Source organism: Phaethon aethereus, assembly GCF_964289735.1.
Source record: "Phaethon aethereus genome assembly, chromosome: 2".
Classification (NCBI taxonomy): domain Eukaryota; kingdom Metazoa; phylum Chordata; class Aves; order Phaethontiformes; family Phaethontidae; genus Phaethon; species Phaethon aethereus.
Genome location: NC_138582.1, coordinates 63,620,663 through 63,647,196, shown reverse-complemented (window position 1 = coordinate 63,647,196; position 26,534 = coordinate 63,620,663). Strand labels below are relative to the sequence as shown.

Here is a 26,534-nt window from a genome sequence, read left to right as displayed (position 1 = left end):
CACTGTGACCCTCTGTAAATCATTGATAAAGAAGTTTCTTATTAATCAGAGACAAAGCCTTAACTATTCCCTCGGGTGATATAAAGAGCTCCTGAACAGAGTTGCTGAAATAGAGGAAGGCCTTCCTTGACAGGAGGCACAGAATGATACCATAGTTCAAAAGAATGATGAAAACCATCCGAAAAATAACTTTTTCGGAAGTTAATTCTTCTGTGAATAAGTAATTGACTATGATTCAGGATTTGTTTTGTTGTTGTGTTGTTGCTGTGTTATTCCCAGCATACAACTGATTACTCTATGACCTTGGGCAATTCATATGCAGCTGAATTTGGTCTTAATCTTTCTATGCCTCATTTTACTCATTAGTATAATTATTATAATAATACCTGTGAGTGTGAGGTGAATGAGGTAAACAGAAGAGGGAAAACAGTGTTCATAGGATCCATGTATGCAGCTCTAGGATGGGTTCATAAGATGGAACAGGCTCCTGGCAGACAAGAAATTGTGTTGTCTCAGTCATGAGACACCTCTGTGAATCTTTTATTACAAGTTTTGGTTCAGCTCCTACTTTACATTAGGAGGAAGGCAGATTTCAATCTGAGTCTCAGGTAGCACGATAGACAGAGAGCTAGAACACTGTAACATTATACAAAATATTCCAGAAATTTTTAAGAAGGAAAGAATGAGAGTGATTTCTAGGTTAAGATGGTGAGGTACTTGGGTTTTTGTCCCTAGGCAGGATTTAGAGCATCTTTTTGCATTCAGTGTTGTCTATCCCAATGGCTAGGGATGAGAGAGATTTCAAAATTGTGTCAGGCAAGGGAAGAATTGAATTTTTCCCACCATGCTCTGAATGTGAACTCTCATGACTATTATCACTTCAAAAACATTCAAAACGCCAGTGCAAGCTTTAGTTTTCAAATGGCAAAATGACATTTAAATTACATCAACTACCAAAATACACTTTTATGCAAGCACTTACCATCCCTACTCTTGCACCTAAGCATGCCACTTACCTACACACTCCACAGACCTTTATGTTGCCTGCAGTGTTTTGGACATGATGAAAAGCTCTGTTCCCCACCCTGCTCTACCACTGCGTACGAGCGGCTGCCCTAACCCTTTGTTGCTATAGTAAAGACTTTCCCTATACTGCGGTTTCATTCAAACACACAGCAAACATCTGGCAACAACCACCACCTGCAGCACCCCTGGAGAAGCCGGGCTTTACACCTCATCTTCTCACGGCCTGCAAGGTGCCATGTAGGAGACAGTAGACTCCTGCAGCTGGCAGAGGAAGAGTGGGGTACAAATGTGTTGACTTGGTAAGAAAGGAATATGCAGGGCACTCTAGTGGCCATGGAAGTTCAGATTTCATGGCAGGATGAGGTATTTTGTTTTAGGAAGAATGGCACCTGCTGCATTGTTTTGGAATGCTGCTGCAGTATTTGAATGTCTATTATTGGATATGAGTAATAACCCCTGAAAAAATGCCAATGAAATAAGTCTGTGTTCAAGAAAATATTTTTCTTCAGGTAAGATTAAGAAATAAAACAGCTCCGGTTTGAGGAATCATTAACTGCTGCTGAAACCAAGCCTGAATTTTCACAACCCCCCTACTTTCTTCTGAAATGGTGAATGTCGGGAACAGACTTACGACACAACTCTAGGATTTACTTCATCCAAGTACACACAGTATTCTGAGCCTGAGGACTAACAAAGAGCCTGGCAAAATGCTTTAAAAAATTCTCACAGAAAAATCAGCCAGGAAAAATGTCATCACCTGCTTAATGAACCAAGAACCCTATGGGAAATTACTGATACTTATGGGAACGAGGTTTACAAAACTCAAACCTAAAAGTACGCAGATTCTGACTTACGGGAAAAAAAAAGAGGTGTCAGCATTCTTGTTTTTGTTGTTAATCTTGGCAATATTTACAGCTGGTCATGGCTTGCCAGTGGATAGGCAGATTCTGCAATGGAACACCCAATTTTCTGTTATCGGTTTCCACTGCAAAGAAGGGTGAGCTTTACTTCTCTAGAAGTCCTCTCCCACCTAAAGTGCTGCAAGGCTATTTCAGCTTTAACATGTAACTTCCAAAGACCTCTAGAACCAGTAATAGGAATAAGCTTCACAACACCTGTGCGAACCAAGTAAACGATTCACCAAGTATGTATTGCATAAAAGCAGCCAGCTTTTTACGGGGTTATAAAGTTTCTAAACAAACATTATACAGCAAATCATGCAGTAGGTGGGAAATTCAGAACAACATTGAGCCAAGTATTTGCATAACTGACCTGAGGCTATATTTTAGCTTACCTAAAGTGCATGAATGATCATATGTATTCATAACCTCAGTACTTGAGCTTATACATAATTTGGAAACAGAAGATACTAAGAGAACAATGTGTCATGACATGGGTTCATGTATGGATGAAGTCTGGCATTTTCTTCTCCATTTTCTCCTCCAAGTATTGACTCGATACAAATGATCTTAGGCAGAATTACAACATGAGAGAGCTTTGTCATATTAAATAAATTGAAGTGCAAAAGACATGTATTTTAACTAAATATTTCCTATAGTCATTGGGTCAGCAGCAGCCACTAGTGTCTCTCTGCATTTCCCATACTGCACAATTTAAAAATAATAGGTGGTAGGTAAAAAGTTGCACAAAGACATGAATAATAATCATAAACCAGACAAAGCCCTGAGGATACATTGGCAAAGGTAGGATACTTCAAATTGAAACCATCATTTTAAAATGAAAATTTAGAATGTTTGATGTGTTTGTTGATGATGTTCGATCCTGGAATGTTTCAGTAAGTATGTGTTTAGGTTGTGATCAGGTTAAAAATGCATGAAAACATACATGCTAGAGACTTGTGTACAGAGCAAAGGTAAATTAAAGGTTCACTATGAAACTAATGCTGTTATTTTCTCTAGCCTCAGAGTTTGTTTTTTCTTTTCTGATTCTAAGACAATTTACATTTATATTCTCCATTCTATTTACATTCTTATTAATACCATGCCTGACAACTGTGTAATTTAATTTATCCTCAGACCAGTCCTACGAAATACTGTTACCCTCCTCATTCTGTTCCAGATAAGAAAGAGAAAGATTAAATGACTCGCAGGATTATTTCTTAGCCACTTTCGTCTCCAACCTCTCCATTGCCTGATATTTGTCGTCTTTGGCACATTCATTATTTCCCTCCTAATAAGATTTAAAAAAAACCAACATACATAAACTCATTGAAAAACCTCATCTTTTTTAAATGACAGAAATCTATCATGATGACTCATTCACTTATATTAAGTTGAATATTAGAGACAAGACTTGTAAATAATGAGAAAGGAAGAGAAATATAGAGATGCAGTGTTTCATAAAGGTGTTTATCTTCTGATAAATGTTAAAAGGATCGCAATCTAAAATGACATTATTTTTGCAGCTCTGCTCTCTAAAGCAAAACAAGTGTCATAGAAAATTTCCTATGATAATAAGTTATGAAGATTGTGCCATTATCATTTCTTCATGCATTTATACTTCAGTCTTATGCCTGTTTGATTAACTTCAGCTGGTTAACATTAACTTTAATGTTATCTTATATAACATTATTGTTTCACACATTGTAAATTTTTATTCTTTTGAGATTACATAATAGGTTTTTACTGGCAACTCTTCAAAGTAGTAATATATAAAGTTACAAATGTACAACTATTTCCTTAGCCTGCCTCCCCTATATGTGTAGCCATAACATGAGAAGTCTACAGCTCTTAACCTCCCTTTTTATACACTCAAACAACAGTGGATGCAGAAGTTACATCAGGAGTGTTTCCAGTGGAGGCGGAGTGGCAGAATATCAAAGCTGGTATTAGGGAGGAAAATCACATCTAAAATTCCAATGCCATGTGCCAGTAAGCATGTTACCATCCTGGCATAGAGTTTAGACAGACAAGTGCTGCTGAGAACACCTGTGTTCATATCCTGGTGTGTGAAAACTATCCTACCTGGGATTCTTAAAAAAAAAATCACCAAAACCGGACATCTGCTGGAAGATGATGGCAGAGAGGAAACAGTCTAGGAGGTTCCTGGAGTGTGTGGAGGATAACTTCCTGATGCAGCTGGTGAGTGAGCCCACCAGGGGAGGTGCCTTGCTGGACCTGCTGTTTACAAACAGAGAAGGACTGGTGAGAGATGTGGTGGTCGGAGGCCGTCTTGGGCTTAGCGACCATGACATGATAGAATTCTCAGTTGTGAGTGAAGTAAGGAGACGACTCAGCAAAACTGCTATCATGGACTTCCGGAGGGCAGACTTTGGCCTGTTCAGGTCACTGGTTGAGAGAGTCCCTTGGGAGACAGTCCTGAAGGACAAAGGGGTCCAGGAAGGCTGGACAGTCTTCAAGAAGGAAATCTTAAAGGCGCAGGAGCAGGCGGTCCCCATGTGCTGTAAGAAGAGCTGGCGGGGAAGGCGACCGGCCTGGCTGAACAGGGAGATTTTGCTGGGACTCAGGGAAAAGAGGAGAGTTTATCACCTCTGGAAGAAGGGGAAGGCAACTCATGAAGAGTACAAAGATCTCGTTAGGTCAAGCAGGGACAAAATTAGAAAGGCAAAAGCCCAGCTAGAGCTCAGTCTGGCCACAGTCGTAAAGGATAATAAAAAATGTTTTTACAAATACATTAACAACAAAAAGAGAGGCAAGGAGAATCTCCATCCCCTACTGGATATGGCAGGGAACATTGTCTCCAAGGACGAGGACAAGGCTGAGGTACTTAATGCCTTCTTCGCCTCAGTCTTTAATAGCCACTCCAGGTATCCACAGGATATTCAGCCCCCTGAGCTGGAAGACGGGGTTGGAGAGCACAATGTACTCCTCATAATCCAGGAGGAAGCAGTCAAGGACATGCTAAGCCACCTGGACACCCACAAGTCTATGGGGCCTGATGGGATCCACCCGAGAGTACTGAGAGAGCTGGCGGAGGAGCTTGCCAAGCCACTCTCCATCGTTTATCAGCAGTCCTGGTTAACAGGGGAGGTCCCAGAAGACTGGAGGCTTGCCAATGTGACGCCCGTCTACAAGAAAGGCCGGAAGGAGGATCCTGGGAACTACAGGCCTGTCAGCCTGACCTCTGTTCCAGGGAAGATTATGGAGCGGTTGGTTTTGAGAGTGCTCACAGGGCATCTGCAGAACAGCCAAAGGATCAGGCCCAGCCAGCATGGGTTCATGAAAGGCAGGTCCTGCTTGACCAACCTGATCTCCTTCTATGACCAGGTGACCCGCCTAGTGGATGAGGGAAAGGCTGTGGATGTTGTCTACCTGGACTTTAGTAAAGCCTTTGACAGCGTCTCCCACAGCATTCTCCTGGAGAAACTGGCGGCTCGAGGCTTAGACGGGTTTACTCTTCGCTGGGTGAGGAACTGGCTGGATGGCCGAGCCCAGAGAGTTGTGGTGAATGGCGTCAAATCCGGCTGGCGGCCGGTCACAAGCGGTGTTCCCCAGGGCTCAGTTCTGGGGCCGGTCTTGTTCAATATCTTTATAGATGATCTAGATGAGGGAATCGAGTGCTCCCTCAGTAAGTTTGCAGATGACACCAAGTTGGGTGGGAGTGTTGATCTGCTGGAGGGTAGGAGGGCTCTGCAGAGGGATCTGGACAGGCTGGATTGATGGGCAGAGGTCAACTGTATGAGGTTTAATAAGGCCAAGTGCCGGGTCCTGCACTTTGGCCACAACAACCCCATGCAACGCTACAGGCTTGGGGAGGAGTGGCTAGAGAGCAGCCCGGCGGAAAGGGACCTGGGGGTGCTGGTTGACAGCAGGCTGAATATGAGCCGGCAGTGTGCCCAGGTGGCCAAGAAGGCCAACAGCGTCCTGGCCTGTATCAGGAATAGTGTGGCCAGCAGGAGTAGGGAAGTGATTGTGCCCCTGTACTCGGCACTGGTGAGGCCGCACCTTGAATACTGTGTTCAGTTTTGGGCCCCTCACTACAAGAAGGATGTTGAGGTGCTGGAGCGTGTCCAGAGAAGGGCAACGAAGCTGGTGAGGGGTCTGGAGCACATGTCTTATGAGGAGCGGCTGAGGGAACTGGGGTTGTTTAGTCTGGAGAAGAGGAGGCTGAGGGGAGACCTTATCGCTCTCTACAACTACCTGAAAGGGGGTTGTGGCGATGAGGGTGTTGGTCTCTTCTCCCAAGTAACTAGTGATAGGACAAGAGGAAATGGCCTCAAGTTGCGCCAGGGGAGGTTTAGATTGGATATTAGGAAAAATTTCTTCACTGAGAGGGTGGTCAGGCATTGGAACAGGCTGCCCAGGGAGGTGGTGGAGTCGCCATCCCTGGAAGTGTTCAAAAAACGTGTGGATGTGGCACTTCAGGACATGGTTTAGGGGACATGGTGGTTTTGGATTAATGGTTGGACTTGATGATCTTAAAGGTCCTTTCCAACCTAGTGATTCTGTGATTCTGTGAAAACCAACATCATCTACTGATTGCAAGGAGGAGAATACTTAGCATTTATGGAGGGTGAATTATTCTTTTTCCTTCTCTCATCTGGACAGGACAACTGAGAATATCTAACGGTTCACTGCTGCCTCTGTAAACTAATTCAGCTCAGCAACTCTGCAGAATCCTATTCCTGTTAGCTAGGGGTTTTTTTTGTCAAATTAGCAAACTGTATTGGCTCCCTGAGTCAGGTAAGCACCTGAGCTAACAAAAGGGAAGTGGAAGGAGTTTGCAGCCCCGCCTGGGAACAGGGGAGGGATGGAAGAGTTGTCTGTGAGACACGAAGACGTGCATCTTCCATGCTCAACGTCAGACTACAGTTAGTGGGGATACATGTTACTCTTGAGGCTAACTTTTACTTTATTTTTTATTTTTTGTAATTTCAGGACTTCCAATCCAACCAGATTTCTAAATGTTACATTTTTTAAAAAGGGTAGAAGACAGGTGGAGCAAGGAAAGGGATATATAAGAATGCAGATTATTCAGATGATAAAAGCAGAGTTGCTGACACTCATATAGATAACATAACAGCGCAAAACAAAATCTTGTAAATAGAAAGCCAGTCATTGTTCTTTTTAATTAATTTGTTATGTTGATACTGGCAAACCACTAACAAAACACTCCAATATGACTCCCTTGCCCAAAACACCTGCAAAACAAAATTATCATCTGTATTACATTGATCCATTAAAAAATCTAAGACTGAAAAAAGTGAAAATACAGATCGCAATTTCCCTGAGAAGAATTTCAGTTTAAGTATTAGCATTGGCCCAAACTTGCTATTGTCCCAAACAAAAAACCACTATCACTCTGCCAATTTAATGTCTCAAACTCAATCAAGAAGACCACCTGAGCTAAATTAGATCATTGTCTAATTTGCCGCAATGTTTGAATAAAACCCAGTCCGCTTTGATCCCAGTAAAACCAATAACCAACTTGAAACCACACCTATGCCAGTGATGATTGACCCCGTATTTCAGGTCCTTCTTCCAGTGTTATAATTCAAAAGGGAAATGGGCAGAAGACAAAAGTGCGCACATGACTGCCTGCTCAAACTGACCGGGCTTCTCCTCCTTGTGATGACAATGAGGCAGACTTGGTACTGTACTAGCCGCCACAGAACAATTTTCCTTCTGCTCCGTGCCCTTTTGAAGGTAATGGGAAGAATTTGTTTCCTTCTCACGTCTCTCTTTTATTAACATAGTTATGCAGCATGTTACTACTGATTTTTTTTCTAATATGAATACAACTCAAATGCTGCAGATGACACAGATGACCCCTTAAAAGTTCAGCACCCCACCAGTCAGGAGCAGCCAGCCTTCCAAAGCCAAAGCTACATTAGCTTACTAGTTGAAGTATAAAATCAACAGATTTTCCAGCCTCTTTTACACAGCCCACAGCTTCTACGCAGCCTACGGCAGCCTGCAGCAGGCCACTACCCACCTCCCCCTGCAGATCACAGCGCAGCCTCATCCAGGAGCCAAGTACATTATACACTGCATGGCTAATGAGTAATTTCTATTTCTTAGCCTGCTCTCAGAGTTTGGTATTACACATCATACAGCCGCAGCCTTCGTAAATGAGGTTTCAAGGAAGTCATCTGATGGCAGCAGGGAAACGGCTTTGCTAAGCAGCAAAGCTGTAATTGATAGGTGTAAGACTTGAAAGTGGTGGTTCCATGAAAGGGAAATCCTGCATGATCCTGGTCTAAGCAATTATTATGGCAGCATGAAAAGGCTCTCACTTCTCTTACTGGTGTAGACAGTTTAAAAGCAAACATATTTATAATGATGCTTTTTCTTGGTTTTGGACTATTATTCAATCTCTTTCTGCCCAGCAAATGCAGTTGTCTTTTGCCAACACTTCTATTACTTCAGATGCTTTTCCATTTACTCTATCATCTGTCTTGTCTTGGACTTTCCAGCAATTGCTCCTGTGTCCCTAACTTTATTTTAATCTTGATTGTGAACTCTCCTGTTCCTGCTTTTTCTGACCAAGTTTCGCGCATCTCAACTATTGTGGAAATGCTGCTACTTTGTCCAGTTTTATTGAAAAACTCATCCACCTTTCTTCATAAACCACAAAAAAGTAACTTTTTATGGCTTCCCATCTCTGAGCTCTTACAGACATGCAGAGTCTGAGGGGAGCATTCAAAATAAAAGACTTTTGACATGGAAGTCTAAGTCTTTTTCAAGTTTCTTTTTCAATAAACAGAATAAGATAGACTTATCTGTGAAGTAATTAGGAGAAGGCGTTGAACACTGGGGTCTTGTATTGCCTTTTGCAAGAGCCTTTCTGTCAGGAGCGTGACATCTTTGACAGTGATGGAGTGTGGTGGAAGAGCATCAAGTAAGTCATGTTTGCACGACTGTGGGCATGTACATGGTGGGCGAGGGAAGGAAGGGAGTGTCGCTGGAAGTGGTGCAATTACCCTGAAATCTCTTTCTAGGAACAAAGATATGTGGAGAATTGCGGTCATCTGAGAGGATAAGCATGCAGACCAGGTTCCCTGGATTCCCAATATCTTTCCTCTCTGTCAGATATAAACATAGCTTCAAGCCACAGTTGAAAGTTAGCTTTTCAGAATGATCACTAAGACCATGTCTATGTCTAAGAACACAGGGAACACTTTTTTTTTCTTTCTGTCTTAAAAAACTCCAAACTTTTCAGCAGTTGCTGCAAATTGGAAATTCTGAACTTAAAATTAAAAAATATCTCTTTTTGAACTCACATTGAATTGCTACATACTATAGTGTAGGGAAAGTAATTTCTTTCTAGGGTGAAGAAAAACAGAACATGTCTGCTGTCACCTAGGAGTGTTTATACTGGAATATTTTTTTCCACCTATGAGGCTGTGAGGAGCAATTAACACTTATTCATTGATAGTCAGCTCACAGCTGGCTTCAGCTAAAAGCTTAATCTTTGAGTCACAGAGCCACAATTTTCAAGAAGATAACCGTGGATCTAGCATTTAATGGTATCCACTATTCCAAAAAGACACCAACAATAGACCATTGTATATCACATGCTGAAAATCCCTGACCATGAAAATAAATAGATCTGAAAGTCTGTTTTGTCTTAGCCACACAGCTAATACCATCATCACGGTTGAATCAGGCTGCTATTACTCCCTACCTCTTTTGTTCGTTACTAATTTTTATAAGTTTAAAGATTTTGGTGAAAGGACCTTACCCTTGCCTTTTGCTCCATCTCCATCATTAATCTTTCATGTTGCTCTGCTATTGCCAGTGTTGCAGAATGGACTTTCTGATATATCATTTCTCCTTCTCGTGTCTGAAAGGTGAACAGCCCTTCTCCTGTGTCACACATCCTGCAGTGAGATTTAAGCAGAATGGAAGGAAAAAAAAATGAGTACTGTGTAATTTTTATCTAACTATTCTAAAAGGTGCATACCTTGCAGTAGAAAATGCCAACTTTTGTAGTTAAACTCTGTAATTCCAAACATCTGCAGTTATTTTTACCATTGAAGAGAGACATATTCCGAGAGATGTGCAGAACATCATGAACATAACCTTTAAATTCAGTTTTAATCATCATCTGGATAGTGAAAAAGAAGTTTTATCACAGAATAAAATCTTGAGGTAATTCAGTCAGCTATTTCCAGCACTGTTTCAAATATCTGCACAGGTAAATGGGAGCTAAATTTAATTCTCTTAACCAATTGATGCCAGAAGTACATAGCACATCATGACATTGAAAAGTTGACATTTTAAGAAAACATTGACCAATAACAAATGCTACTGTGGTTAATCACTACAAAGAATCTGTATTGAAAGACAGCATTAATAGGGTTAAATTATAGCTGTCTCCATTAGTGCTTTTATGTGAGGCAGCATCTAAAGCTATCTTGGTAATTAAAAAGGCCAGTCAGTCTATTTGATGATAGGAACAGTATTTCTGCAGTATAAGAAGATTAAATAGCGAAAAAAACCACCAGAAATAAAATTTACTTTCTTCTTTTGAGAGCGCAACTGCTCTTATCCTTATCTGTGATCTGCTGTGACATTCTGAGAAAGAAAAGTGGTCCATGGTAAATGCAACAACAAACAGGGCTGGGAAATATAGAAAATGTGAGTAGACAACACAATGGTTGATTGACTGTTACTTTGAGGATATAGATGGCATTAGACAACGGTGCAATTTGACATTTATATTAGTAGTTCCATTATATTATCAGTGTCCGACTTCTGTATTTTTATAGAGTTCTTGCAAATTTAGAAATGGAATTTAAAAATCTTTTTTATTTGTTCTGACACTTCCTGTAAAAATTTTCATTTTTTGTGATAAAAAATTTTTTACTTGAGTCACTGATGCATAACATCCTTCAACAATAGAAAGATTTAAATTTGCTTTAAAATATCAGATTTTTTTAGTGTTTTGGGTTTTTATATTATTTTTAAAGGCATCTAATTTTTTTAATATTCCAGCACCTTCAGCATGGTCCCAGAAAGCCCAAGGCATACAGAATTACAAAGAATTTTAGAAAAATGTGTCCTGAATAGTCTAATATTCTAACAGGTTTTTAAATATCAATATCTTTAGAGTTTGCATGCCAGATTCTGTATGGTTATTCATACATTGAATTTTACAAAATATTTTCCCATCAAATGAACATATAGATATATATTGTTTTAATCAAATAATCGTTTCAATATGTCTCCTGCTATATTACATGCATGCACGCACACACACTATTATATTACAGCTTTTTGAAAACAGATTTTTTTTTTCATTAGACTTACCTTTTTGTCAAATTAGAATACAGTTTCCTACATAATTTTATTTCAAAACTCATCTGAACAGGACTGTTGTGCCATACAAGGGACTACTGAGGGTTCAGCAGTTGCTTTTGATTTCAAGGCTGACCAGTGAAAATAAAACCTTATTCACACTTAGAAAATCTTTGCCTGTACACTGGAGAAGACATGCTTTCATGAGCCTCCCATAAAGAACTTATGTATGCCTGTGTTTGGGAATCACAGAAAGCGCTGGAGGCAGAAACAGATAAAATAGAGGTGCTTCTGGAAAATATCTGATTAAAATACTCAGTAGTGTTCAAGTGAGATGTTGAAAAGAAAGTCATAGTCTGAAGAATAGATGATTGACAATATTAGCCCTATGGATATTATCCATAATTCTGGAATAAAAATAGTCTTCCCCATCCCAAGATGTAAAGAAAATACAACCCACTTTGTAGACAGGTATTTGACCAGTATTAATGTGGTGTGCCAATTAATAGATTAAAAAAGAAAAGATTTTGTATTAAATTCCAACAGAGTTCAAGATCCCTGCTGTAAACATTTAAGATATTTTATATCCTTAGCCACAATTCTCCAAAGAGCTTCTGGTAGAAATAAAACATCTCCAGAGTTTTGCGACATTATAGCAACAGCCTTTCAGATCCCTCAGGGCATCGTATAGCTGGTACTCTGCTTTTGTGTAAAGAGAGCTTAATAAAATTCAAACAGCGTGAAATGGAAAGTCTGGAAAAAATGACGAGGTTTCAGCAACTGAAGCAAAATATGATCGTTTCGTTGGTTTCAGAGGATGAAAAATCCTACAGGGATAAAAACAAGGAAACAGGCAACGGGGCATGATTAAGTTTCAGAATTTAAGCCGCTTGTTTTGACTGAGCAAAACCTCGCCACCGCCGCTGCCCATCGGGTCAGGGTCTGCGTTGCCCGCGTGAGCCCCAGGCAGTGGCCATGGGATGCGGCACTGCCCCAGCAGCTCAGCCACTGCACAGGGCAGCACCGCGGGTCCCTGCTTCCCAACCGCAATGGGTGACGGTGGCAGACGTGTCATGTCAATGCTGGAAAGACGTTGATTGCAACCAGCCCCCAACTCCTGGTCGTGGGCTTCCCTGGCTAACAATGGATGACGTGCACAGCGGCTCAAAACTGGAGGTGGAAGAGTATTATGGGCATCTTTTTTTTAAGTGCTGAATACCCCTAACTCCCTTTGAAGTTTAACAGGACTTAAAAGGCCCAGAGAATGAAGCAACCAGTACCTGGGACATCTGAGTTCTGTAAAAGCAAATATTGTTAGAATAAAACTTACTTTCTTCCATCTCAACTTGTTATTAGTAATCTGTCTCCCAAGGAGGTGAACCACTTTGCCACAGTGAAGTGTTCCTGTTCAGCTCCTCAAGATAGTATTGCTTTACTCAGGTGAAAATCTGAGTTTAGGCCTTCTTCCCCCTCCCCTCTCCTTTCCCTTTCCCTTTCCCTTTCCCTTTCCCTTTCCCTTTCCCTTTCCCTTTCCCTTTCCCTTTCCCTTTCCCTCTCCCTTTCCCTTTCCCTTTCCCTTTCCCTTTCCCTTTCCCTCTCCCTCTCCCTCTCCCTCTCCCTCTCCCTCTCCCTCTCCCTCTCCCTCTCCCCAACACCAAGAGCAGCGGCATGGTTTAGGGTTAGTTAGAAGCACTCCTAAGCATGATGAAGACGGAGACAGGGAAAGGGGTAAGTGTGCTCTCTTAAGCTCAAGAGTTTAGCCAAAAAAAAAGAGGATTTTTACTTATCTGGCCAACGGGAATGGACAAGCCCATGAGCTGAAGCACACTTCTTGTTCTATTTGCAGTCAAAACACAGTCAGCAGCACAAATAAACTGTTTTCTCTACAGCCTCTACTACATGCCAGATAGGTGTCCATTTAAAGCTACAGTTTCAGGTTTAGCCTTGCTAATGCGTTGCTTTATTACAACTGAAAGTGAAATAACTGTGGGTAAATTCAAATTTTTCTACGTTCAAAGCACACATGGCTGTTTAGTTGCATCCTTATTTGGTTACTATGATTATATTTTAAAAAATAATTGCTGCTGACAACTTTTCTCAAAAACTTAGAAAAACCTATATTTTCTACCAGCTTTTTATAATGAAAATTACCTTTTCCAAAGAATAGATCAAAACTTGTCATAATTATTACTTTTTGCTTTTCTGCAAAATAGCTTTCTGCATTTTTGATACTTAATAAACAAAAACTTGTTGATAATTTTATGTACTTTTAGTAATATCTTCATGACTTTTGCATTTCCTAGAATCACTTTAAAGAAAAGAGAAGAAAGGTGTGGGCTGCTTCTTTTCCTGATACCACCACAGCTATGCACTGCAGTCCAACTAACTCAGTGTGACCTTCACTGTCAAAAAATTTCAGTGATTTTGTTTATTTTAATTTTTTTATGAGAAACTTAACAGTCTGCAGATGCTTGAAAAACGCTGATGCTAGCTTCTCTATTTCTGTGTTTTCCAACTTTAAAATAGGGATATCATTAACCTATACTTTAGGATATTTAAGGATTCAATGCAATAAAATGCATTAAATGCTTTGACTGAAATAGGAAAGTGCATTTTTTTCTGTATTATTAGAGAGTGATATAACTGGGCACATAACAAAACCAGTAGATAAACAGTGTTGCAAATCATCGTAAATTCTTTTAGTTCTTAAAATATTGCCACAGCTTTTCACAACCATCATTGTTAGTAGATGTGACTCAAGAGCCAGGGAAAGGAATAGCGAGAAGGTGAGACCTAAGCCTGTGGTCAAAGACAAACTGGATTGAGAGATATATAGTGGAAGTTCTTGCTTTTACTCAGAGGTAGGGCTTCTGTTCAAGCCAAGGAGATTTTTCCACCAGTATTGCAAGATTTTTTTGCAACATTTCCCAAATTCACACAATGGTTTCCCACTGCCTCTGTTCACTACAGTAACTTCAGTCTTTTAGAGCAAAATCAATACTGTATATTAAACTTGTAGAATTTCCTTCAAAAAGGAAACTCTGTTGACTTCACCACCATTTACAAATGGTACTTTTTCCCAAATAGACGTTCATGCTCTCATGTCATGGTTGAAATATTTATAAAGTTTCATAAGCAGTGCAATATTCAGCAACTGCATGAGAGGACAAGGATTTGACATCTCAGCTTCATTTCACTATTTTGGTTAAGGATAAAATGTATTTTCACAATAATGAAGGTTGTCTGAAAACTGAGATGCTGAGAAACATTATTTGCTATAAGTCCTTCTTTTAAAATAAAGCATAAGTGACAACTGTAATGAAAAATTTTGGTTCTTCATTTATCTAAATCTAATTTTTAATGGATTAGAATGATTTATTTTTACCCACAAATAATTTAGCATTAATGAAACAATGACTGATTTGTAAATTCATTACTCAAAAGTATGTAAAACTACATACAAATAACTAAATAAACATCCTCAAATAGGCACTGAAAAAATATGTAAAAACCCCCACTTTTAATAACTATAGCTATTAATAACTAATACATAATAAGTAACTACTACCCTAGTTTAGCATTTTTAGTTCTTTCACCAAACATGGACTTTAAATTTTTAAATGAGAACAGATCATGAATAGGTATTGTCCAGTAATCAGAGTGGTAAATGTTACCAGAAGCAAACTGGATCTAACAGCTGTTGCATAGTCCGCACCATATGTGTGAAAAATTACTTCCTTTAAGCAGTGAAGCTGTTTCCTCAGGCACTTCAAGGCCCAGAAATGAAGTTAGCAAGTGCTTATTTCCTGTGTGCTGAAGAAGGTGGTCGAACATCACACATGCGAGCAGACTTGTTACTGTCACAAGACGGGTAGTAAATAAAAGACGGCCTTTCTTTAAAGCCTTGAAGCTGTAGCTGTCAGTTGGGAAACAGCTAATTGGTGTGCAATATTTAACTCTGAACTGAGACACTTATTTCTTGTGTTGCTACAGCTTTGATTTTCTAAATAGTGTTGGAAACTGGCAATTTTGCCTCCAGTGTAATTAGGTTATCAGTGGAGACACACGAACACGACCTCTCTTGTGGATATCTCACTTTTGTTCTTTCCATGTTTGTCATTATCTCCACTTGAGCTAAGGCATTTTGACAGAAATCCTGTTTGTTCTTTGTGTGCAAGCATGTTACACACAGCATACACTAAAGACAGGCTAGCTAACCAGTAGACCTCACTATAAAATTAATGTAAAGCTCGCCTGAGGGTCCAAATTTTTTGCTCATTCCAGCCTTCAACACATGCTAGCTTGCTTTCTCCCAAAGTTGTTCTTTTCTGAGATAATGAAAAAAAGCAAGGAGAGCAAATAAACTCTTTGTGTCTGGGGCACATTTAGATAAAAAGCTCAATTTATACCTAGGAATACTTATCAAAACAACTTTAAAATAAAATATGTACATTTTTATGAAATTGTAAGTCAAATTCTTCTACACTGAAAGGACAGAAAAACAGAGGAAGAAATATGAAAATGTTGATAAGAATCTTATCTTACAATAAAGCAGGCACAGAAGGGATACATTTGGTGGGGGAATCAATAAGAAAAAAGATAACTATATTAATAGGATATGTATAGCACCTAGGAGAGAAGACAATTAATGGGAAATGTGCACAAAGTGCAATTAATTCAGGTATATAAGTTTGACAGTAGACATAGTTAGAAAGACCTAATGTTGGGACAAGGTCTGTGAAAGCAGGGAAAATGTCCTATGAAAAATCTGAGAAAGGGAAACAAAGATCGTCAACACAAAGCACAGCAACAATATAAAGGGCAACATCCAGAACAAGCAGACACAGACTCTCTAAATCTTCTGCGTGTTGCCTGTTACTCGTACCCTACATGAGTAACGAGTTAGATGGCCATGCTTTGCCGTCAGCATTTCAGAGTTTTATCCAAAGTGTCAAATGGATATCCTGGCAATTTTATGATCTGAGAAGCAAATAATGAAATTATCTGATGTATGGGGCATCTGATTACCCCCCTTAATGATAGTTATTTACTGGCAAGAATATACAACAAGAAAAAGTAATTATGCATGATATCTACTAATTGCTGGCTATAGACATTCCTCCATAACATTTATTGTCATGTTGTTGCACATCAGCTGAGGCGGGTAACTTTCCACTGTTCTTGCAATGCTTATGAGATATAGTTAGCAGTGTTTAATCTTAAATTGGCTCACTTTCATGTGGATTCTCCTTGAACTTGGCCTGAGTTAATACAGGGTACATGGAGTATTACCACACCTCTGATATGGCTCAGTAACTTGATCATGGATCTTAGCCCTGAAAATTTGTTCAAGGTCAGATCTTGTATTTCTTGACTCATCCTCAGCGTTTTCAACTAAAAGAACTAAAGAATTCCTCATGCCATCAAAGCAGCTTTCCTAATAAGATCATCTATGGAAACATTTTGCAATTCTGAGAAGGAAAATGCTCAGAGATGGAGTGGAAATGAGTGATGATTTGCTCCCAGGCAACTGGGGTTCCATCACTGAGGGGAATCCAGCAGACCTTCTCCAATATTTCCTAGATGACCTTAATACTTTCCAAGTGATAGTTGCACATCTTTTTAAGATATTATACGCAGTCGCAGTAACAAAAATCTTGTGTGCTAGTCTGTTGAGTATGCTGCTAGTCTTTCTGAACAGAGATGCATTACTCTACAAATTTTCCCTCTAAAAGGGAGATATTTTTGTATGACTAGTGGTTTTTCATGATGAGATTATTTTTTTTTCTGCCTAAACCAAACCACCATTTAAATGGTTTATATAATAAATAAATAAATAAAAATATAATATAATATAATATAATATAATATAATATAATATAATATAATATAATATAATATAATATAATTAATATAAACAAAAATTTTGTCATGAAAACGTGTTTTTATTTGTTTTGTCAGATGTGAGAGATTTCTGTACAGTACTAGTGGTAATTATACCTCTTGGGATATTTTATCATTGCCTGTGCTGCCTCTACAATTGCTGTCTCTGTGCTGCCCTCCATGATAGTACATTTAGGATAGTGGCATATATCATACCGCTAAAACTTCAGAGACACTAACCCATTCCTGCATGTCAGATGCTTTCCACTTTTTGCTTAATGGAAGTGCAGAAAGCAGGCTGTGTCTTTGTCTGGACTTTCTCAACGACTGTTGACTAACACTGTAATTCTCTAATTCATTTCCACTGGGTTTATCCCTGACTATCATAAGACACAGTGGAAAAAAATTGTACTTTAGTTTTTTTTTCCAAGGTTTCGTTTTGATAAGAAGGAGGATTCTGTCTCGGACTTGTTTCAGACCACTTTTATTTGCTTACTATTAAGTTTTCCTTTCTATTATCATTAAAATGTTCTTATTTATATTAATTACTTTGATATATCAGAATAAATGTAGCTAGTGCTGAAGAGTTAGACAGTAACTCATTCTCAGTGCTAGTTACAGTATAAAAAGCAGAAAAGATTACTTTATTGGAAGTACGCATAAAAGGTAGAACGTGGAGATTGACATGTAGTTGTGAAATATAACCATACATAATGGTAAACATGCTATGCAGAGGCTCTTATTTCCTAGACCCTAGAAAATAAACTATAGTCAATAGGAGAAGCGATATTCTGGAGTCTAGGAAGTTGAATCCCAAATACTTTACTATGACTATAACTACACTTTTTGTCTCTTCCTGCTTATAGACTAGTTCCATAAAACATGACCTAGACATTTTGATGGGGAAGATCAATTGTGCTGTTTGAGCTTTATCACCTCTAAGTAAGAAAGATTCTAGGCTGCACATGCAAATTACCCTTTTGTGTCCATATTCAGTTCGTATTATTTAAGAAATCAGTGTAGGTAAATAAGGCATATGCATATGCATATGCAAAACAACCCACTTCATGGAGACTTTTGACCCCTTAATATTTTCTTTTTAAAAAAAACCAAACACATATCTTACACAAAAGGGGAATTTACCAAAAACAGAGGATAATAAAACCAATTGTTGATGTGTTCTTAAATACACAAGAGATTTACATTTTTGACAGTTTAAGTAATAGAACAAACATGAAAATGCTGTTAGATAATTAGTTTTGTTGGTTTGTAAAGCTCAGGTCTTGTTGATAATGATGAAATAATATTTAACAGTGTCTTGGACGAGTATCTATTTTCAGCAGCTCCATGAAAGATAAACGAAGAAGTTATACATTACTATTATCATTTTAGCACAGAAGCAGTAGTTACGGTTGGCTGTACAACAAACAGACCAATGAAAAACATTGGCCTGAGAAAAATAAAGAGATTGTAAAAACTACAAACAGCTAAATTTTTTCATTAAACCGTTTCACTCATCATGGTTTGGCTACTATATTTCATCTCAATTTTAAATGAGAGGGATGTAAGTTCTTTGAATGAGAGGGATTCAAGTCCTGGAAGCTGGGATCATATTCAAATACAGATATTTGCTATAGGACTTCTGCCACCCTGCTATGAGCTATCATTACCCAATGAAAACAAACACATCCTATAACACTATTACTCAGTTCTTCTCACTGTCTGTAGTAGCAGAACACAGGTGAAGCAGAATTCATCTACGTAGATACTGTTGACTTTGACAAATGCAAAAATGTTAGGTATAAAACCCAAATAAGGCCATTACTGGTTGAAATAAATGATAGTGTAATAATACAGAAGCCCCATAGCAGCACATCACCATTTGCTACATCAGCAGCAATAAAGCTCAGTGGCCCAGGATCCTTATTTTCTTCTTTTTTTTTTTTTTTTTTTTTTTTTGAACCCTAAAGTTACTATTATGTTTGGGACTAGTCCTTGCCCAGGGTGTTGTGGATGGAAATCCTCCTAGATGATAGTCACTAGAATCTGAATTAATTCTGAACATGATGTGACACAATTCTGAACTTACTTGATCCTCTCTCAAAAAGTAACGAGTTTTGTAAGAAGGAGGCATCCGCCAGTTAATGGATGTTACCATAGTAACAGCCAAGGAACTAATTTGCATATGTATAATTGTACACTTCATCTTTGAGGAAATTTAGGCACTCAGAAGTTATGACACTGGACACTATTGTAGAGGTGCCAACAATATTTGGAGTAACTGATCATTCTCAACCTAAAAGTTAAGCTAAAAAGAATTAATAAAAACCAGTTTTGCATCTGCACATACCAACAAATACGATGTTAAAAATTTAACATAGGAACACATCTGAAATGATCTACAAGAGGATTTGTCCTATAATGCCTCAACAAACTCTCATCTATGCACTGAATGCAATTGGAAGCACATTGCACCTACCATGATGCAGACAGATATTGTGTTTGTGCCATTGCTCTCATTTTTATTTTGATAGCAAGCATAGGAAACAGATATTTCCTGCATTTTGATCAAAGTATAGGAATATATCCATTTAAGGAGAAGAGGGAAAATTTCTGGATGGCTGAACAGGAACGAACTAGCACAATTAACATTTTTGATGGTTGAATAATATCAAGACAATAGAGGTAAAAATTATTAAGGAATTAATATAGAGCCAGGTTCAAAACCATAGAACCAGGAAAAAAATGGTAATTAGTCACACTTAATTATAATGTGTGTTCAAAACATCTGTTTTCCCAGTTTATGGAAAATTAACGTTGCATTCTCTCATTTGAAAGTGGGACAAATGAAGTGTGAAGAAATGCTGAAGAGAACACACTGAGCACTCTGTGTTGAGGTTTTTCAGTTTTGACTACTTGAAAATAAAGCATTTCGAGTGTTTGTTTGCCACCTCCCTTCCCCTTTTAAATGCACCATCAATAATGGTTTTGGCCACTTAGACCATTTATAGTCTGCACTCTCTGAAAGCTTCAGTACATTATGATATTGTGATAGGGACCTAAGCACTTCTGTTTTCTTTCAATGTCACTCTCTCCATTTTCAATGTGTGAGAGCTACTGCTTTGACCATTGTGGCCACAGAGGAATTTTCATAAAGTCATATGCAAATATTATGGGCGCACAGGGTTGGTTCAGAGACACTCACCATGCTATGTACATACACTAATGAGTAATTAACATATGCTAATGATATCCAAGGACTCATCAACATTAATCTCAAAACTGGCAGGTTGTCAACTCCAGTTTGGGAGCAGCCTGCCACAGCAGCAACCCTCTGGACAGACAAAAGCACCAGGGATGAGACAAGGCAGGGATGTGTTCAAAATAAAGCTATATTTCTCAGGAGCTGACAGTAAGAGTTGAAGGTCTTAGCTGAAGGCCACAATTCTGGTCTGAACTTTAACTAGACATGCATACAGACACAAGGGGTCAAATAATGCCTTTGGTTGTAAACTGGATGTGCAATAATAACATAACATAAAAAAATAATTATAGAAAAGGTACAGCCCCCACCACACATACAAAACATTCATTGAACTTCCACCAGTTTTCTACATGTGGTGTTTAATTTAGAGAGGAAACATGACTTCCCTCCCGCTTGCTTTAACTTTTCCTGTGTGATATAACCCAGACAGAATTCAAGCAGAGAGATTTTCCCTGTTCTCTCAATTGCAAACAGCAGCAATTCTGTTATGGATCAAACAACTTGCACTGCATTCACCTGGCATCTCTGACTCCAACTTTGATTGTGTATATGATATCCTTATGTTAGTGCTTCCAGCAGTGGGAAAACTGTCTAAGGATTTCTCATTAGCCTGATAGCTAAAATCAATTGCTTTAGTTTGTGTTCAGGTAAGTATCAACTTGATAAGGGCTTGAGAACCCTCAAAATATTTTTTTGTAAAATTTTATTACATAAAAGAAGACACTCCTTTCAAGTACACAGGTAGGGTACAAATGGATAAAGGAAGTGTAAAAACAAAGAAACAAAAAAAGAGAGTCCTGCAAAAGAAAATCATCACAAAGATTCACATATATAAAAACATACAGAAAAAGGACAGGAAAAGCATACAAAAGGATGAAAAATAAGCAGAAAGCAGTATTTATAGTTTATAGTTACATACTTGGGCTCCCCAAATATTTTCTTAGAGTACCTCATATCTCATATAATATCTTCTTTCTAAAATTTCATGGGATGCAACAGCTAGCTATTTTCTGATGTTCTGATAAATGTGTATTTCCATTTCCAATCAAGAGCAATCAGTTACGCTGATTAGGTTCTCTTAGTTGAATATCTGCTAAGAGTCCTGTGTGAAACTACTGATGCTGTACTGGATAAATCACAGAATCACAGAATCACTAGGTTGGAAAAGACCTTCAAGATCATCAAGTCCAACCATTAATCCAGCACCACCATGTTCCCTAAACCATGTCCTGAAGCGCCACATCCACACGTTTTTTGAACACTTCCAGAGATGGCGACTCCACCACCTCCCTGGGCAGCCTGTTCCAATGCCTGACCACCCTCTCAGTGAAGAAATTTTTTTTTCCAATCTAAACCTCCCCTGGTGCAACTTGAGGCCATTTCCTCTTGTCCTATCACTAGTTACTTGGGAGAAGAGACCAACACCCTCGTCGCCACAACCCCCTTTCAGGTAGTTGTAGAGAGCGATAAGGTCTCCCCTCAGCCTCCTCTTCTCCAGACTAAACAACCCCAGTTCTCTCAGCTGCTCCTTATAAGATTTGTGCTCCAGACACCTCACCAGCTTCTTTGCCCTTCTCTGGACACGCTCCAGCACCTCAACATCCTTCTTGTAGTGAGGGGCCCAAAACTGAACACAGGATTCGAGGTGCGGCCTCACCAGTGCCGAGTACAGGGGCACAATCACTTCCCTACTCCTGCTGGCCACACTATTTCTGATACAGGCCAGGACGCTGTTGGCCTTCTTGGCCAACACCTGGTGGCCAAGACATGTTTTATGTTCTCTTTAGTGAGGATTTTGCTTAAAACAAAAAGATTTAAGAATGGCAAGAACTGTGGCCATTGTGTATATATGCCATCATCTATGCTGGGCAAATATTCTCTCAGACCAGTTTTTGGCATAGCACAAGATGCTACTAATTGACAAGAAAAGCACCTTGACAAGTCCGCCAGAAGAGGGGAAAAACAAAGACTGCAAAATAAATTTGGGACAGTGGAACCTAAAAGCATGAAATGTGTCTTCTCTAATGTGTAAAATTTTTAAGGAGAGCATGCTTCCTCTCTTCCAAGGGGACTTGGGGCATTATTAGAAAATAAAATGAAAAAAGCAATCGTCCTTTTCTGTGAAAAAACACTAATGCTACATGTACACCGGAGCTTACTTGTCTAGTTCAATGTTTCAAAGTTCATGTTTCTACTGTTCTACACTGCCTTAGTAATATTTTAATTATTTGTAACAGTCATGGAAGTGCTCTGAACACTGGAATTTGTCCATCCCTTCTGTCCATGATTCTGAATGCCAGGTTTAAAAAATCCATAAACTATAGGCAGTACCTACTGGCTTCACAAAACATTTTTATATAGCTATCCAAAAAGGAAGCACTATAGGTGGCAGAGACAAAAGGTAAAAATCCCTTATGTGCAGAATGATATATAATGAATATTCATGTTTCTCATGCAGCAAAAGGTGACCATGCCTTCTCTGGACATTTACACATAATAGCTTGGGCAAGTTTGTGGCTATTTGATGTACACCATTAAAATGATTTTGAACATCCTAGGTAACATTTTAAAATTCTTTTGAATTATTTCCCCATTTTCTCACTCTGGAACATTTGTATCATAGGTAACCTTCATATAGACAGAATATTAGTCTCAAGATAAATGTGAATATACGTTTCTATTTCTGTGTATTACTATTTCTGCTCTAATTTCTCTGATGGTCCTTTTTACCAGATATTTGACACTATTTCCACATGCACTGAACATTTTTTTCTTGGCTGCCCTCCATTTCATCTATGCTTCTAAGTCTGAGAGCTAATCATACTCTCCTTTCTTTTTTTTTCTCTCTGGGAAATTGGCCCCACAGGGCTTAAAGAAGCATCCCACAAAAAGGCAAAGTACCTGTGAAATGAGATGGTGTTGTCAACATCTGCCAATGACAAGCACTTACACTGGCCAACCTCTTCTTGCTACCTTTTGCTCAGATCTTCCACCCTTTCTGATTAGATGTTGTTTCTAAAATGCTACACATATTCCAAAAGCTGCTACAGTGTTCCATCAGAAAACCAGCTACTTTTTGCTTTTACTCAGAAGTGCCTGCCTATCTATTTCTGTCTTACCAGCCCATGTATTTCATCACCATATTCCTATCTCCTTCTATTCCATGTACTTAGCCCATTCTGCCCATCCACCCTGCCCCCCAACCCTTCCCTCCCTCCTCCACTCTCCATGATATTTCAAAAGTCCCAGCAGTCAGGTGGAGTCCCTGGTTGGAAAAGGGAAACACTGCACCCATGTTTAAAAAGGGTAGCAAGGAGGACCCTGGGAACTACTGACCTGTCAGCCTCACCTCTCTGCCTTGGAAGATCATGGAACAGATCCTCCTAAAAGCTATGTGAAGGCACATGGAGGACAGGGAGGTGATTCAAGACAGCCAGCATGGCTTCACCAAGGGCAAGTCCTCCTGCCTGACCAACCTAGTGGCCTTATAAAATGGAGTGACCACAGTGGACAAGAGAAGAGCTACCAATGTCATCTACCTGGACCTCTGTAAGGCCTTTGGCATGGTCCCAAAACATCCTTCTCTCTACATTGGAGAAATATGGATTTGATGGGTGGACTATTTGGTGGATGAGGAATTGGTTGGATGGTCGCATCCAGAGGGTAGTGGTCAATAGCTCAATGTCCAGAGAGAGATCAGTGATGAGTGGCATCCCGCAGGGCTCCGTACTGGGACCAGTACTCTTTAATATCTTCATCAGTGACATAGACAGTGGGATCGAGTGCACCCTCAGCAAGTTTACAGAAGACACCAAGCTGAGTGGTGCGGTTGACATGCCTGAGGGATGGGATGTCATCCAGAGGGACCTGGATGAGCTTGAAGAATGGGCCCATCTGAACTTCATGAGGTTCAACAAGGCCAAGTGCAGGGTCCTGCACCTGGTACCCAGGTACCAGTACAGGCTGGGGGATGAAGTGATTGAGAGCAGCCTTGCCAAGAAGGATTTTGGGGTACTGGTGGATGAAAAGCTGGACATGAGCCAGCAATGTGCTCTTGCAGCTCACAAGGCCAACCTGGAGTGCTGCATCCAGCTCTGGAGCCTCAGCATGGGAAAGACATGGACCTTTTGGAGCAGGTCCAGAGGAGGGACACAAAAATTATGAGAGGGATGGAACACCTCTCCTATGAGGACAGGCTGAGAGAGTTGGTTTTGCTGAGCCTGGAGAAGAGAAGGCTCTGGGGAGACCTGATTGCAGCTTTTCAGTACTTAAAGGGGGTTTCTAAGAAAGATGGGGACAGACTTTTTAGCAGGGCGATAGGACAAGGGGTAATGGTTTTAAGCTAAAAGAGGGTGATTTAAACTAGATGTAAGGGGGAAATTTTTCACAATGAGAATGGTGAAACACCATAACAGGTTGCCCCATCCATGAAAACATTCAAGGTCAGGTTGCACAGGGCTCTGAGCAACCTGCTCTCGTTGAAGACATCCCTTCTCATTGCAGAGGGGTTGGACAGAATGACCTTTAAATGTCCCTTCCAACCCAAGCTATTCCATAGTTCTATGATTCTATGATTTTCATCAATCCCTTGAGTTTATTTTAGTCCCAGTAAGCTGGTCCACTTGTGTCCAACGTGTGTGCAAAACAGCTTTAACACACTGATTGTCCTCCCCAGACCAGTGTTGATTTGCACTGCTGCTGTCACTCTTTATTCTCTGGTGGCAGTGACAGTACTTTTATCTAAGTAAGTCACCAGAAATATAGATGATCCAACCTGTTCTTTCATTAAATAAAGGTTTGACACCCTCAGTCATCATCTGAAATAACGTCAGGGTTTTCCACTGAATCATCACCTAGACTATCAAGTTTTCTGCCCTTCAATCCTATTCTTGACAGTAAATGATACTTACAGTCAGACAGTTTCAATATTTTGAGCTTTTAAATACTGCAAATTAATAAATGTAGTTTTGCAATAAGTGATCATAATTTTTATTTATTTTTATAGTGAACTTCATGAAATTTCATCTGTAACATATATTTCAGGAGAATAAAATCTCTCCTGTCATTCATCCCAAAATGTTGTTTTCAAAAAGTGTAGCAGAGATCATTTACAGTATAATTTTAAAGGATGCATATTTTCCAAGTTGTACAGAGAATTAAAATTTTTTTTTTTTTTAATGTGAAAGTCTGTTTTTTTGCACTGGTTCAAGCAAGCCACGCGAGTGCAATGTTATATTTGACTTTTCAGCCCCTGATGGGATAACCAAGTAGATGAAGCATCTCGGTGAATTATAGCACTGTACTGAGTTTTATTCCAAAAAGTCAGAAAGATCAGATGATGTTTGGAGCTGTTGAGATTGAGGGATTCCATTAGGTGCTGCCTCTCCCTCCCTTCTTTCTAATAAGACAGAAGCTTTTTAGAAAACATGTGACAAATGACTACTCACAGCAGATATAAATCACAAACCACAGAGTACAGCATTATTAATAGTGCAATAATAGTAATAACTTACTGTGATAGCAGAGAAGTACTATTAGGAGGGACACAGTAGCTAATAGCATTTCCTCTAACAGGGGCTAAGGGACAAACCTTCCTTCAGTACCTTATCAACAAGCAGAAGATTAAAGGAACCTGTGGGACCAGTCAAGCACACCTCAGAAATAGCCTGACTTTTCCAGAATGAAGGCACCATGTGTAAAGTGCTCTCCATCTCCCTTATGTGACAATATTTTGACAGTTCTTTAGTTAATTTAAATTAGAGTGAGAGGACACTTAGTTGCAGTAAAAGACTTGAGGGGTGCATAATATAAGATAATGCTAGAAGGGCTGTGACAAGGTTTTCAATTATTAGACTTGGTTTCTCCTTAGCAGAATATTTCGTGAAAACAAAACCTGAAATTATCACATGGATTTGTATTCAATTAACATATACCATAACTATCTAAAAAATTAAAGGAATTACTCATGAATGGTCAGTTTGATAGTTCTTTCAGGTCTTCCTATTTTGTTATATACACATTTTGGGAAGAACACATTCTATGTTATTTTATACGTGTCTTTAAACATATTATGGGTGTGTGTATTTGTCTTAGCAGCAAATGTTCACAGAAAGTAATGGATTTCATTAAGGATGCAG

The 26,534-nt window shown here is 39.3% G+C and overlaps 1 protein-coding gene across 1 annotated transcript in view; it reads right to left on the bottom strand.

Moving 5' to 3' along the window:
• The window catches only part of DOK6 (docking protein 6), a gene marked incomplete at its 3' end in the record, with an annotated part of 266,062 nt that overhangs the window by 63,859 nt on the left and 175,669 nt on the right, over nt 1–26,534 (bottom strand). The window contains exon 6 of the mRNA XM_082015374.1: nt 9,691–9,829. Coding sequence (XP_081871500.1) covers nt 9,691–9,829 — 139 coding nt within the window. The remainder of the gene's footprint in view (nt 1–9,690; nt 9,830–26,534) is intronic.